The following is a 15,254-nucleotide window of genomic DNA, read 5'->3' on the forward strand; positions in this document are numbered from 1 at the left end:
CTCTAGCCAGCTGCTGTCAGAAGGCAGAGCTGTGCACCAAGGGAGCCAGACAGGCTCATTCACACAGCTCAAAACTGGACTGACCACTTCCTGCATAAGCTTACCTCTCATTTTGGCTGAAGAGAACAATGAAAGTAGCTATTAAAACCCAGCAAAGGAGAGGACTCTATAATAAAGAAAACATCACAGTACTACGTTTGAACTTCTGGCCTGTTTTTCTGCTTGGCTTTAAGCTGTTTTATCCCAGCCACTGAAATCCTGATTTCTTCTCTGCTTTCTAAATATAATGGTCCCAAGCTAGTGTACCTTCCCCTTGGTCTTTGTAAGATCCCAGCCAGCACACCATATGTGATGTGTCACTTCCCCACTAGAAACACTTTTTCTTCTCTGAAACACACGCACTGTAGAGATGCAGAGGTGTTCTACTCTGTGGTTGGCTACTGGCTTTATATGCAGAATAGGAAATTGGAAGAAAAATGTAGGAGCTGGGGTTTGGAGTTCTCTGGCCCAATTAGTCTAAAAAAGCCATTTAAAAACCTACCAATGATGTAACTGTAATGGAGGCAAACTTCCCAGAAAAGTATTTTCCATTCTTCTCACCTTTTTTATACTCTTAGCTATAAGCCAGAATTTGGAAACGGGGTGATCTAACACCAGCATAAAACCAGGACATATTTGAATTCTTCTCATTGCTGTTGAATCTGAGTCCTGAGAATACAGGCTGTTGGCCAACATTTTTCAGGACTTTTTTAGGCACATTTTCCTGAACCAGTGGTTTGCCTGTGACTTTTGCAACTATTTTAGGTGTCAAGGCATATTCGTCCCCTCTTCTTTCTGGCTTTTCTAAATGCAGAGTGTGTCAGCTGTTGCAAATACATTTGACCCTGACAAAACATAGGGGTTGCAGCACCAACCCCCCGCACAGTCAAAAATCCAAATATAACTTTTTGACTCCCCAGAAATATAACTACTAATAGCCTACTATTGACCAGAAGCCTCATAACATAAACAACACATATTTTGTACGTTGTATGTATTATATACTATGTTCTTTTTTAAGATTTTATTTATTCATTCATGAGAGACACACACACACCCAGAGAGAGAGAGAGAGAGAGAGAGAGAGGCAGGGACACAGGCAGAGGGAGAAGCAGGCTCCATGCAGGGAGCCCGATGTGGGACTTGATCCTGGGTCTCCAGGATCAGGCCCTGGGCCAAAGGTGGCACTAAACCGCTGAGCCACCCAGGCTGCCCTATACTATGTTCTTATAATAAAGTAAGCTAGAGAAAGGAAAATCATAAGGAAGAGAAAATGTATTTGCAGTACTGTACTGTATTTATTTAAAAGAAAAAAAAAAACCACGTGTAAGTGGACTCATTCATTCTGACCCCATTCGTTCAAGAGTCAACTGTAGTAGGAATCAAGCTGCTGTGTTGCCTATGGCCGTGTTCATGAGGAGGCTCCCCATGTAAGAGTGAAGCAACTAGAAGAATCAGAGTGGGTCTTCACGGGAGCCCTCTGGTCCCATAGCAAATAGGTACTGCTTTTTTCATGGTAGAGAAATCAGTTTCATCGAGAAGGGCCACATGTTGACATCTCTTTCCAAGTAGCCCTGGGAATACTACCAGCTGAGCTGTTATGTGGTCCTGAGGTGCCCCAGGGGATCTCAGAGTGAAGTGTGTTCTTCTCACTAGCTATGGTTCCAAATCTGGAGAAAAACTTTAAGAAACTGTAAGAGAAAGAAAGAAAGAAAGAAAGAAAGAGAGAGAGAGAGGAGAGAGGGAGAAACCATAAGTTAAGAAGAATGCCTCAGGTCAGAAGATGGTCATGCCTGTTACAGAACTAAGCAATGTTTTTTTTAACTTCAAAATCACAGTATGTGTACATAACTCCTAATGATACGGGTAACGTGCACATTTCGGGTGAGCCTCACTTCCCTGGATGAGGTTCCGGTAACTACAGCCCTGCCCTGCTGGGGACGTGTGTGGTTGGGGAGCACTCTTAGGCAGTGACCTCCTCTGATCAGTACGGGCTTTGTTGGGTGACCAACACCTAGCATCTCAGAAATAAAGGAAAATGAACCATTTTCCCCCTAATACCCAGTACTCCTTGCCAGATTTACCTGTAGATCTGATCAAAGCCGCTGACTAACACAGTTCCCACAGGAAATCGAGAGAACACCCATAGGGCAAGGGAGAAAAATCACTTCCTTCCAACTGCCTGAACACACAAGTTATTTTTGGTGTGAAAGCAGAACCTCTTGATTCTCTTTGGTAATCTAGGGAATAAGAAGTGTTACAGATTTTTTTTTTTTTTTTTTTTTTTTTTTAAGATTCCTGCTATCCTTACAGTTTGAAAAGTTGACCCCAGAGGCAGCTGAGGGAACTAGGGTAGAGAATCCGTGGAAGCAAGAGAGCCCTCTGCCTTAGAGGTGTTTTATTTTGGGGACAGCTTTGAGACAAAATGCACATTGGGAGAGATTGAAAATGGAGAGAGTGGCTAAAATTATAGACTATTCATGCTGGAAGGGGCCTTGGCTGTGCTGTGATTCAGTCAGTTTTTAAATGAGGGAACTCAGCTGGGTGAGGATAGCACGAGCTCGGGGCTGGTCCTGCTGTCTGTCCTCAGACCACAGACGAGGCAGAAAAGGCTGTGATGGGGGTGTTCCGGAGACCTGTCCAGGGAGGGCAAGGAAGGCAAACCACTAAGGATGAGGAACTAGCACAAGGCTTAAAGAGGCAACTAGTCCAGAAACTGATTTGTCAGAAACACCCTGGCCAGCGGGACTGGGGACCAGAAGGAGTCCTCACCATACCCAGGCTGTCCCTGTCACTGGAGACACAGATTAAAGCATTGACCAGACTCTGCTCACACTCCCCTGCCCCTCCTTGTCCCCCACTTCTGTCTGTTGATAATAAATGGAGATCAGACTCTTGCGACACGTTCTGCTGTCCAGAATGCAGAAAGGCCGGGAAACGGACCTGTTTCCATCTGGCTGCCCTCTTGCTCATCACCTGGGTACTTGGTGGCTGAAGCTGAGTATCCTGTGAGAACCCCACACATAAGGGTTTTGCTTTTCCATTTTCAGCCCAGGGGCCAGTGAGTGATCCCCCCTCTGCTCTCTCAGCCTCTGCTAGAGGGAGGACAGAGAGGAAGTGACTATACGGCCCTAGCCTGCATCTGCTCCCATTGCTGCCTGCACCCTTGAGAGGGGAAAAGTCTCTTCCTGGAGAGTGTGGGCCAGGGGTCCCACAGACCGCAGGGTTCCAGAACCTGCCAAGATCAGCTGCAATCAGAGTCTCCATTCTCTGGCTGGCTGGATGGCTGGCTATCGCTTGCCCCCCCCCCCCCCCCCCGATGAGGACAATACAAGGGTGTGTAAGGTTGCCTGGCCTGACTGTGCCACTGCTGCTTAGTTTATAATCACCCTGGCCTCCCTGGGTGGGTATAAATCACTCATTCAGCCTTGCTGGCAGGCGCCCTGCCTGTCATTAGCAACGCAGGGTGAGGTGGGAAGGAAAACGTAACTGTGATCTTGATAAGCTACTGGGCAGCAAGAGCGCTTGCCTGCTGCAGATGTGGGAGTGTGAGAGGCCTTGGGCTTTCTCTGGGGTCTGGGAAGAGAGACAGCAGAGCCAGGGAAGGTGCTGGTGTGGGCCCGACAGCCTCTCTGTGCTGCACCAGACTGTGGGGCTGGGTTCCCAGCTCCTGCGTCCTGCAGGCTGCATGCATGCTTTGCACTTGGGATTGTCCTGCTGTAAGCTTTGCATTTGGGCTTGTCCTGGACGGGAGGCCCCTGCTGTCACCTCACTGACACAGCTTGCGTCATTCAAGCTGTGGCACAGAGGTCAGTGCCCACTCTGCCCAGGGCGAGGGGACCCCCCCCCTCCTCACGGAGTATCCTGAGTAAGGAGACCCAGGGTTGACCTCGGGGAGGCCTGGAGTCAGTGCTTGTTCCTTGGAGGGGTCATTCTGTCCCCAGAATATGTCCCAACTTTGGTTGGAGAAAGCAGAGGGGGGACTCAGTGTGAGCAGAGAAAGTTGTTAACTCTTCAGGAGCAGCCTGAGAAAGATCACGTGCATCGACACAAAATGAACAGTTTGCTTCCTTTGGGGCTTTTCGGTATGTGCTTGGGCCCCCGGTGTTTGTGGCACCTCATGCATCCGGGCATCCTGCCAAGGTGGGGAGAGGCACAGAGACACCCATGGCCTGCCCTTAAGATGACACAGCTTGGGGCACTCCACAAGGGGCGCATGTCACTGTGCCCTTGAGTCGGAGACCCGCATTTCTCTCACATTTTCACCTTTAGGGTACTAGGATGCATTTTACGACCTACAACTACATTTAGTGCTTCTGTTACCGCCCTAAAAGCTGCTGTCAAAATAGTGGGGACATCCTCCCGTCAGAAAGAAATGAGGGCTATTTCACTTTGCCCTTTTCTGTGCCCAGTGGCCATGCTTCTTCCTACCCCCCACCCCACCACATTTTTTTTTTTTAAAGATTGTATTTATTTGAGAGAGAGCATGAGCAGGGAGAGAGGCAGAGGGAGAGGGAGAAGCAGGCTCTCCAATGAGCAGGGAGCCAGACACGGGACTCGATCCCAGGATTTTAGGATCACGCCCTGAGCGGAAGGCAGACAATCAACCACTGAGCCACCCAGGCACCCCCCCCCCCGCCCCTCTGCCGCATAGTTTTACCTGAGCTTGTTTCATTGTGAAACCTCCATTTTCTATGCTGATAGAAAGAGTGAAGTCCTCTCTTCATCCTGTCTAGACTGGCCCTGTAGCTCACTGTGACGCTTCTGAACATTCTGAACCCATGTTCTCGGGGTGGGGGCGAGGTGGGGGTGAGGGGACAGCTGAGGCTGCAATGGAGCCTCCCCCCTCTGACAGGTCAGCATCTACATGCCCCACTCTGGGAATTGGGGGTCCCTTGAGATTTATTTCCTCATTTATAGTCATGTACTTCTGCCTTCTGAGATATTTCTGGGTCATCCCTGCCCCCCAAAAGGCACCAGGGTGTTTGTCAAAACTCAAAGAAGTACACACTAAAAAAGAAGGGGAGTTTTACTATAGGTAAATTGTACCCTCTGTAAACTTTTTAAAAGATCCATTCAAAGCACACATTCAGGTTTGCTGTTGCCGTTGAAGGCATGGCTTGCAAGATGTTAGAAACAACCTAAGTGTCCATCACAAGGGGATCAGTTAAATAAATGATGATACTTGCCTATGATGATATGGGATTGCTGTTAAAAAGAAGTGAATAGATCCGTACATCTGATGTGAAATATCTCCTTTGTGTAATTGACTGGTTTGGCACATCTCTGGTAGGATCCCTGGAAATTGCCAGCAGTGGTTCCCTCCATAAGGGCGACTGGGTGTGGAAGGATAGGGTTGGAGGAAGACTTCATGGACACCGTTATACCTTTTTTTTGCATTTCGAATTTTGTTCCTTGTGCATTTGCTGTCCCTAAGAGGTAGATACAAATAAAATAAATTCCTTTGACCACAGGACCCCAGAACTGAATGGCATTGGCCTCTAGCCTGATTGTCGCTGCTTCTCAATTTCAGGGCCTTCGTCCGAGCCAGCGCACTCCCCCACCAACAGTGGGAAGAAGCTCTTTGCTCCTGTTCCATTCCCTTCGGGCTTCACTGAGGATGTGTCCCCCGGTGGCCCCCTCCAGCCCCCACCACTCCCCCAGAAGAAGTTAGTGAGCCGGGCAGCCTCCTCACCCGACGGCTTCTTCTGGACCCAAGGCTCTCCTAAGCCAAGAACGGCGAGTCCCAAGCTGAACCTCAGCCACTCAGAAAGCAATGTGTGTGCCCACGAAGAGTCCCACTTCAGCTACTCCTCGAGCCCGGGGAGCCGCCACCATCACATCTTCTCCTCTTCCGAGCCCCTGGAGAAAACTTTCAAAGGCAGCGGCCACTGGGTGCCAGCCCCAGGGCTGGTGGGCAGCAAGAGCGGCTGTGGGAGCCCCGGTCTCCAATGCAAAGGGGTCCCCTCGGCCTCGGCCTCCCAACTGAGCGTGTCCAGCCAGGCGTCCACCGGCAGCACCCAGCTCCATCTCCACAGCCTCCTGAGCAGCATCAGCAGCAAGGAGGGCACCTACACCAAGCTCGGGGGGCTCTATGCCCAGTCCCTGGTCCGCCTCTCGGCCAAGTGTGAGGACCTCTTCATGGGCGGCCAGAAAAAGGAGCTGCGCTTCAATGAGAATAACTGGTCGCTCTTCAAACTGACCTGTAACAAGCCTTGCTGTGACTCGGGGGATGCCATTTATTACTGCGCCACCTGCTCCGAGGACCCCGGCAGCACCTATGCTGTGAAAGTAGGTACCACCCTGTCCCCTGCTTCCATTCTGCACCGCAGACAGCTGGCCCCGGCTGTGACGAGGCCACAGCTCCAGCAGGTCCTCTTACTGTCTGGGCTGCAGGTGCAGGCCTGATGCCTGAGCTTCCCACTAACACTCAGCACTCTCAGCCCGGCCCAGGACACGGTGCAGTGAGATTTGTAGTGTCAATGCCACATTCATCCTCTGCTTCCAGGAGTGAACCTGTGTGATCTAGTTGGATTAGGGAAACAAGTTGTCTTTGAAGGCAGCAGAGAGTTTGTTCATTTATTCGGCAGATTTTTACAGAGTGCCTACTACATACCAGACATTTTGTAAAGATCTGAGTAGATAGAGGTGAACTTAAGTCTCCTATGGAGCTTGTAACCTAAGATGGGAGATAACCAATGAAGATAATTGTTCTTCAAATATTAGAGCTGGAGAGAGCCAGACCTAGGCATCATCTTGAGCACTAAGAGTAATTGCATTGATAAAGCATTCACTATGCAACAAGTGTCTCAGGTGGATTCACTCCATGACCTCGTATCGTCACAGGACACAGAGGTTTTTCAGATGGGGGATCTGAGGCTCAACATGATTAAGTAATCTGCCTACAGCTAGCTGGTAGCTGAGATGGATGGGAGTGCTGCTTTGTCTTACCCTCAACACTTCTGCTACCATCCTGTCAGTTAAGAAACGAAGTTCAGAGAAGTTAAGTGACTAGCCCAAGGTAACACAGCTCTTTAATCTTTGCCACCAGATCAGGGCTGTTGCAAACCACCCCCCCTCCTTCCCCCCGCTCCATTTCTCTCTCAGGGTGCAGCTCTCAGCAAGTGGGCCAAACTGTTGGCACCCATGTGGCCACTGTGGTCTGTGCCACACATGCTGGTCCTTCCATGTGGCCCCCTTTCTCATCTTCTTTGCTGTCCCTTGGTTACCTGGTAGTTCTGTAGTTCTCCTATAAATGCAAGCTTTTGTGGAGAGCGAGAAAGGAGCTCTTTTTCCTGCGATCACCTGTCCCCAGATATTCTTTTATTTCCAGTTAGAAAGAAATACAAATAGTGAATGAACATGAAATGGTCTCGGGAGGGAGGGTAGCTTCCTGCTTACTAGTGGGGTTTTTAAAGCTATTACGATTATTGGCCAAGGAAAATGGTAGTGACTTTTACTGTGAGCTTTTTTTCTGAAGAACTTGGTGATACCAAGTTAGATAAAACTTGATATCTAGTTTTAGATAGACGGGTAAAAAGATAAAAGATAGACGGGTAAACCCCGATTTGTATGTTCTGGGGGGCTACATATAATTATTTGCAACCTTACTAGGAAAAAAAAAAACAGGGTGGTGGGAGCAGTATGGCTCCAGGGAGGATCCAGCTGAGGGTCCAGAAATCAAGGCAGGTATGGCTAAGATGACAGGCACCAGATGGAGGAAAACATTAAGGAGACCTGTGTGAGAGTCTGTGGATTTCTTGAATCTCATGGCCTCTTTGTATCTAAACTTTCTTGGTAAGTGATTACACCCTTCCACTCTCCAGCCACAGTTAAAAGCAAAAAAGAAACAATCCCAGTGTTTCCCTTCCTATTAGGATGGCGCTGGATTCTGTAGAGGGGAAGTAGTGGACTTGCCAGTGAGCTGAAAAGGAGCCCGATTATCAGGGTGGGCTCAGACCCCAGCCCGTGAAAGGGATGCAAATATGAGCTGCTGGAAGACTGAGGCCAGGAGGTGCCTGGGGTTCCTGCTAGCCCCAGGGAACCTGAGGAGGTGATCTGTGCACCAGCCCTCCTCCCCTTCCCTGGGGTCAAGGACATCAGCCGCAGCCACCCCGCTCCTGAGGCTGGACCTAGGCTCATGCAGGGCCTCTCCATTTGGAGGAGGAGAGAACCCGGTGGAAGAGTCTTCCTCCCTCTTGCCATGGGGTAGAAAGTGACGTGACCCTGCCGCAAGACCTAAGGCGCTGCCTGTCACAACTTCTGCCCCGATCAGAATCTCGGGGCAAAGGGGTCTGGTTTTTATAGTTCTAAGTGCTTGTCAGGTGCAGCTTGGATCCAGGACCTCCTACAATCACGCAGAATCAGTCACGTTCTCTGAAGAACAATGCAGAAAATCCAGCTTTCCCCGAGGAGGTTGAAAACAAGCGTTCCTCCTCATTTCATCAGAAATGTAAACCATAAGGAAAGGAGAGGATAGCCCTCTAAGGGAGAGAGTCCCGGGGTGTCCTATCTGACTTTGCCAGAGACGTGGCAGCTCAAAGACCATCTCTGCGACGCAGGAAATGGAAATTTGGAGAAGAGCCTCAAATATCTAGAGTCTAGAGAACACCGGTACCAATTTGCAAGCGTGCCCAGCCTGGTGATTGTGGGGTGGGGGCTTTTGGAACATCATTTCCCACGTGCAGCTGTTCCACTTCATTAGCGCTGCAGTCTAGACGAACGCAGTCATCTGGAAGCCGCGGGACCCAGCGGTTCCCCCCGCCCGCCCTGCGCCGCCGCTCTGTCGCAGAGCCCACCTCATCTGTGCCTGGTGCCAGGCAGGGGCTTGCATGCAAGTCCCCTGTAACCAAAGCAGCTCACACCTGCTCCCACTAAACGCCGGGCCCTCCGTTCGTGGGCTCAGCGCCCTGCAGCAGCCGGGAGATTAAAGTCAGCTCTTGTAGCCCTGCTCCGTGAATATGGGGGGGCGGGTGGGGGGCTGGGGGGGCTCGTCAGCTGTGTGTGAGTTTTCAGAGCTGCTTTATTCCTCAACCAGAACTCCAGTTCGGTAATTAGGGACCTGTGTTAAGCCAGCTGGGCCTTCTTTATTTAACAAACGTGACTTAGCCCAGATTTTTAGCCACGAATGAGGCTGTAACTCCAAAGTTTCAAGTAAGGACTTGGCTCAGCAAAATGTTTGAAATGTGAGCTGAACCAAAGGTTTGTGTGGTCTTGCACCAAAACCCAAGCACAGACTCCCTGAAGATGAAGAGGGGGTGAGGGTAAAGAAGCCTCCCCACCCCCACTCCCCTTCCTCTACCCACCCCAACCATCCAGCACTGTAAAAAAAAAAAAAAAAAAAAATAGGTCTCAGGGGCACCTGCCTGGGATCCCCCCACTCCCCAGCCTGTGCACTGTGCTGACTTCTCAGATGCGGGACAATGAGGAAGCTGGGGGTCCTGGCTAAGGACTAGTCACTGATTTTGAAATGCATCCAGATCAGTTGCCATTTCACTCTGCTCCTTCATTTGCTCTCTGGGCAGACTGTCAGTGGTGTTTGATAACCCTTGAGAAATGGGACCCTTGGAAACAGTTCCCAGGCCCTGGACAGCTGCACTTCCCAGGTTTGTACAATAACCTGCAAGCCAGCTCTGGATTGCCTCACCACGTGGCTCCAGCCAGACCTGCGGCGCAATCACCATAGCAACCTTTTCCAGTGAGAGCTCACCCTGGGGTAGTCACAGTGCTGAGAGCCGCACCTGCCCTGTGTCATTGACTGCTCACCATGGCCCGGGAGAAGGGACCTATTGCTGCCCCCACTGCAGAGGAGAAAACAGTCCGAGACCAATAAGCTTGATCCTCATCATTTGTGGATTCCGTAATTTTGAATTCACTCATTAAAATTTATGTGTAACCCCAGATCATTTTTTCCCCACATGCACAGAGTTGGGGAAAACGTGAATCACCCGATGTGGGAATCCCCAGCCCAGGTGGAACCCGGCAAGGCTCTGGCTCCTTGTTTCAGCACTCATCTATAAACAGGTGTCTTGTTGTGGTCTATTTATTGCCTCGTTCTTCACATTTTCATGCTTTGTGGTGATGATTTCACTGTCGAGAAGGACCAAAGTGAGCACTGAAGTCCTGCCTAGTGTTCCCGAGTTCAAAAAGGTTGTGATGTGCCTCTGGGAGAATGTCAGGTAGGCTTCGTTCAGGCACGAGTTCCGGCGCTGTCTGCCGTGAGTTCTGGGTTAACGAATCAACAGTAGCTACTGCTAAGGCAGTTTTAGACAGAAGCACACACAAAACAAGGCTCTGTGCTGGCCACTTGGTAAAAATTTTGTGACCAGACGCTCGTAAGAGCTTTGCCTTCGATTTCCCTTAAGGAGCAATGGGTCAGTATTCACTCATTCATGTCTGTGGCACACAGATCCTGCAGATAGCAAGAATCCACTGTAACTTGCCAGTGTTTGCGGAGTTCGTAGTTAAGCCAAGGTCCTTTTCACTCCCAAGCCCATATTTTTGATCCCTGGAACACATCTCACTTAGACAATCTTGGACAAATAATTTATCCCCTTGGAGCCTCTGTCTCCTTTTTTGTAGCAGCATCTACCTCCTCCTACCTTGTTAGGTTGTCTGGGATTTAGTGAGACTGTAAAAAATGCTTAGTAGGCCAGTGCCTCACACATGGAAGAGGTGGGCTGGTGTCTGGTGGCCGAGAGGCTCTCACAGGAGGAGAATGACCCCAACCTCAGCAGCACTTTGCCCACATATCCACAGATGGCACGGCAGATGAGTCTGTACACGGTGGTTGGGATCTATATGTGAGGCCACTTTTGGAAGACTGCAAATTCCCTTTCATTTTTGGGGTTTGTTTTTTAATTTTATTTATTTATTTGAGAGACAGAGAAAGCATACAATGGGGAGGAGCAGAAGGAGAGGGAGAAGCAGACTCCCCACCGAGCAGGGAGCCCAACTCCAGGCTCTATCCGAGGACCCTGGGATCATAACCTGAGCCAAAGGCAGATGCTCAACCAACCGAGCCACCCAGGCTCACCCCGCTTTCATTTAATAGTGTTTCTGAAGACTGCCTTTAAAAACCAAATATAAGGATCCCTGGGTGGCTCAGCAGTTTAGCACCTGCCTTTGGCCCAGGGTGTGATCCTGGAGTCCCGGGACTGAGTCCCACATCAGGCTCCCTGCATGGAGCCTGCTTCTCCCTCTGCCTGTGTCTCTGCCCCTCTCTCTCTCTCTCTGTGTGTGTATCATGAATAAATAAATAAGATCTTTGAAAAAATAAAAACCAAATATAGTTGGGTGGGCTGGAATGCAGTCTGCAACAACGTCCCTCAGATAAGTGTTCCCGAATCATTTCTCTTAGTGTAATAGGAAGCAATGTCTGGAAGAAGATGTGCTGCCATTTTATTTCTGTTTTACTTCTATAATAGAGAAATTACTAAATGTGTTACCTCCCTCCCCATGCCCTCCTGCACGCCCCCCAAGTTATTTTTAAATATTTCCTCGGAGGCTGGGCATTTATGCTGAGGAGGTTTGTATAGCTGCAATCTAAATAAATCTCTTTGGAAAGGTGCTTGCAACAGAACTCCTGAAAATGTCCCCTGTTAGCACGTGGCGCTTCATAAGCACTGCCGTGACCCCTCGTGTGCGGCAGCGCAGCAGCCTGAGGGGTGATCGTGGGCTGTGTGCAGGACGATGTGACAGGTAGATGCGAGGGGCCTTTCTCCGCAGGGTCGGGTACCAGTCCCTACCTTTCCGTAGAGCATGGCTGAGGCTGCGCTGTATCCTTTTGGGAGAAGAGACCACAGACTGTCTTCTGTCCCTTTCAGTGGAATTACGGGGAAATTGAGGCCTGCCAGAAGGCCACGATCTCTGGCTCGAGACTCCAGTTGTGTGGCAGCCAGAGGAGGATTAGCGCTGCTGAGGATCCTCAGGCGGCTGGCGCTGTCATTAGAACAAGAAGATGTTGAAGAGGCAGGAGAGAGATGGTTGCGGGGATTCCCCAGCAGAGCTTGAGATCACCTGCTTGTTTATTCCTGCCTCCAGTTCGGAGAGTGCCTTGGGCACTTGGGCATCCCCAGCCCTGGAGAGCTTTCTGTTTCCTTTCAGCTCCATGACTCACCCTCGGAGGATAGTGTGTGGCCATCTAGCAGCGCCAATAAAATTGGCTGGCCCTGCAGGCCATGCCAGCTAGCAGGCATCGCATTTTTCCCTGGATCTAGAAACTGCGGCAGCCTGAGGGGACGTGGCCACATCCTAGGGGGGCCTGCTTCTGTCCCTGAGACTCCCCAAGAAGGGAGTTCCCCAGTGGTCAAACATATCTGCTGTCAGGTAGTGACCGTCGGGTGCAAGGGTTGGGGAGTCAGGCTGGCTGCCTGTGTGAACTCCTGTCTGGCCTCCTCAGAGTTTGTCCAGGCCACACCTTGGGCTGATGATGTCTTCCTACTGATACCAGGGTGCCACCCTGCACGTTTTTCTGCAGGGACCCCACTCCTTCTGTCTGGATTGTGTAATTTTATGTGTAACTTTTTTTTTTAAGATTTATTATTTATTTTAGAGCAAGTGAGCGAGCCAGGGGAGTAGGGGGCAGAGGGAGAGAAAGACTCTCAAGCAGACTCCCAGCTAAGCAGGGAGCCCAACCCAGGGCTCTGTCCCAGGATCCTGAGATCATGTCCTGAGCCAAAATCAAGAGTCGGCCACTTAACCGATTGAGTCACCCAGGTGCCCCTATGTTTAACTTTTAAAGAAATTGCCAAACTGTGTTCCAGATGATGGCACCATTTTACACTCCACCAGCAACTGTAAGGGTTCCCAATTCTCTACATCTTTACAGACACCTGTTATTGTCTGTCATTCTTATTATAGAATTCTAGCAAGTGGCAACTAGAACCCCACCGTGGTCTGGATTTGTATCTCCCTAAAGACTCCTGATAGTGGGGCTCTCTTCAGGTGTCTGTGGCCATTTGCTTTTTTTTTTCTTTTGGTGAAATGCCTATTAATATATTTTGCTCACTTTTGATTGGGTAGTTTATCACCAAAGTATTGAGTTGTAAGAGTTTTTTGTTCAGTTGTGTTTAAAAAATCCACTTGTCAGGTGTGTGTTTTGTAAATATTTTCTCCAGCCTATGACTTATCTGTTCCCTTCCTTCGTGATATCTTTGGAAGCACAAAAGTTTGGAACTTTGATCATTATCTACTTTTTTCTTCTCTGGACCGTGCCTTTGGTGTGGCATCTGACAACTCTTTGCCCGACCCACGGTCTCAAAGATTCCTGCGTTGTCTTTTAAGATGCGCATTTTTGGCTCATACGCCTAAGTCTGTGTGATGCATTTTGAGGTGATTTGTGAGTATGGTGGGTGTAAGGGTTTACGTTCACCTTTTTTGCAAACGGATACCCAAATGTCCCAACACTATTTGCTGCCCAGGATGATGGATTCCACTTTTGGCCTGACTTTGCCCTCTCCCCACAGATCTGCAAGACCCCTGAGCCCAGAGCAGCCTCGTACTGCAGCCCCTCTGTGCCGGTGCACTTCAACATCCAGCAGGACTGCGGCCACTTTGTGGCCTCCGTGCCCTCCAGCATGCTCACCTCTCCTGACGCACCCAAGGACCCTCTCCCTGCACCGCCCTCACAGCCCCCTGCCCAGGAGCAGGACTGCGTGGTGGTCATCACCCCGGAGGTGCCCCACCAGACCGCCTCAGACTTTGTGCGGGACTCAGCCGCCAGCCACCAGTCTGAACCTGAGGTTTATGAGCGGCGCGTGTGCTTCCTGCTGCTGCAGCTCTGCAACGGGCTAGAGCATCTGAAGGAGCACGGGATCATCCATCGAGACCTGTGCCTGGAGAACCTGCTGCTGGTGCATTGCTTCCCCCAGGCCCCCCCTGGCCCCTCCTCTGTCACCCCGGCTCCCCCTGTCTCCTCTGCCATCCCCAGTGCACCCGCCGCGGCCACGTCCCCTTCCCCCGCTGCCGCTCCGTCTCCTTGCCCCCCTGCCACCCTCCCAGCCGGCGTCTCTCCCAGCCCCTCGGCCGCCCCCGCCTGCCAGGCAGCGCCCGGGGAGAAGTACCTGCCCCGGCTCATCATCAGCAACTTCCTGAAGGCCAAGCAGAAGCCAGGCGGCACCGCCAACCTGCAGCAGAAGAAGAGCCAGGCCCGGCTGGCCCCGGAGATCGTGTCGGCCTCCCAGTACCGCAAGTTCGATGAGTTCCAAACGGGCATCCTCATCTACGAGCTGCTGCACCAGCCCAACCCGTTCGAGGTGCGCGCACAGCTGCGGGAGCAGGACTACCGGCAGGAAGACCTGCCCGCGCTGCCCGCCCTGTCCCTCTACTCGCCGGGCCTGCAGCAGCTCGCGCACCTGCTGCTCGAGGCCGACCCCATCAAGCGCATCCGCATCGGGGAGGCCAAGCGGGTGCTGCAGTGCCTGCTGTGGGGGCCGCGGCGCGAGCTGCTGGAGCAGCCCGGCTCGTCGGAGGAGGTGCTGTGCGGCACCCTGCACAACTGGATCGACATGAAGCGGGCCCTGATGATGATGAAGTTTGCGGAGAGGGCGGTGGACCGCAGGCGCGGGGTGGAGCTGGAGGACTGGCTGTGCTGCCAGTACCTGGCGGCCGCAGAGCCGGGGGCCCTCTTGCAGTCCCTGAAGCTCCTGCAGCTTCTGTGAGCGCAGCCCACTCCCACCCGCCCCGCACCTAGCCGCCCCTTCCCCCGCCTGACCCCGGCCCCACCCCCATGCCCGACCTTGCCTTGGAAACCTCTGCCTCCCCTGGGAAATGGTACAAACGACTCTCATACTTGGATGTAATATATATATAAAATATCTAAATATGAAAGACTGTGGCTGTCATTGCCTACTCTGCTTCCCCCACCCCCCGGTCCCCAAGACTCCCCAGTTTCCTCCTGCAATTATGTACCCTTCTTTTTTTCTTTTTTTAAAGATTTTATTTATTCATGACAGACACACACAGAGAGAAGCAGAGACACAGGCAGAGGGAGAAGCAGGTTCCATGCAGGGAGCCTGACATGGGACTCGATCCCGGGTCTCCAGAATCACACCCTGGGCTGAAGGCAGCACAAAACCACTGGGCCACTGGGGCTGCCCAATTATGTACCCTTCTGGCTCAGCGCCGAGGCTGGGGACAGTTCTGCCAACAGAGCAAAGCCTGGACTCTGGCTTTGCTACCTTGTCATGGGATCAGTTTACCCTCTGGTGGTTGAG

General features: G+C 51.3%; 1 protein-coding gene across 3 annotated transcripts in view; it reads left to right on the forward strand.

The window, feature by feature from the left end:
- PRAG1 (PEAK1 related, kinase-activating pseudokinase 1) overlaps window positions 1-14,868 on the forward strand; it is a 58,316-nt gene extending 43,448 nt beyond the window's left edge. For all 3 annotated transcript variants that reach the window (XM_035700249.2, XM_035700250.2, XM_025477789.3), the window contains 2 exons: window positions 5,573-6,330; window positions 13,506-14,868. In XM_035700249.2, the coding sequence (XP_035556142.2) occupies window positions 5,573-6,330; window positions 13,506-14,699 (1,952 nt within the window). In that variant the 3' untranslated portion in view covers window positions 14,700-14,868. The remainder of the gene's footprint in view (window positions 1-5,572; window positions 6,331-13,505) is intronic.
- Window positions 14,869-15,254: the final 386 nt, after the last annotated feature.

The sequence above is a fragment of the Canis lupus genome, chromosome 16, assembly GCF_003254725.2.
Source record: "Canis lupus dingo isolate Sandy chromosome 16, ASM325472v2, whole genome shotgun sequence".
Classification (NCBI taxonomy): domain Eukaryota; kingdom Metazoa; phylum Chordata; class Mammalia; order Carnivora; family Canidae; genus Canis; species Canis lupus.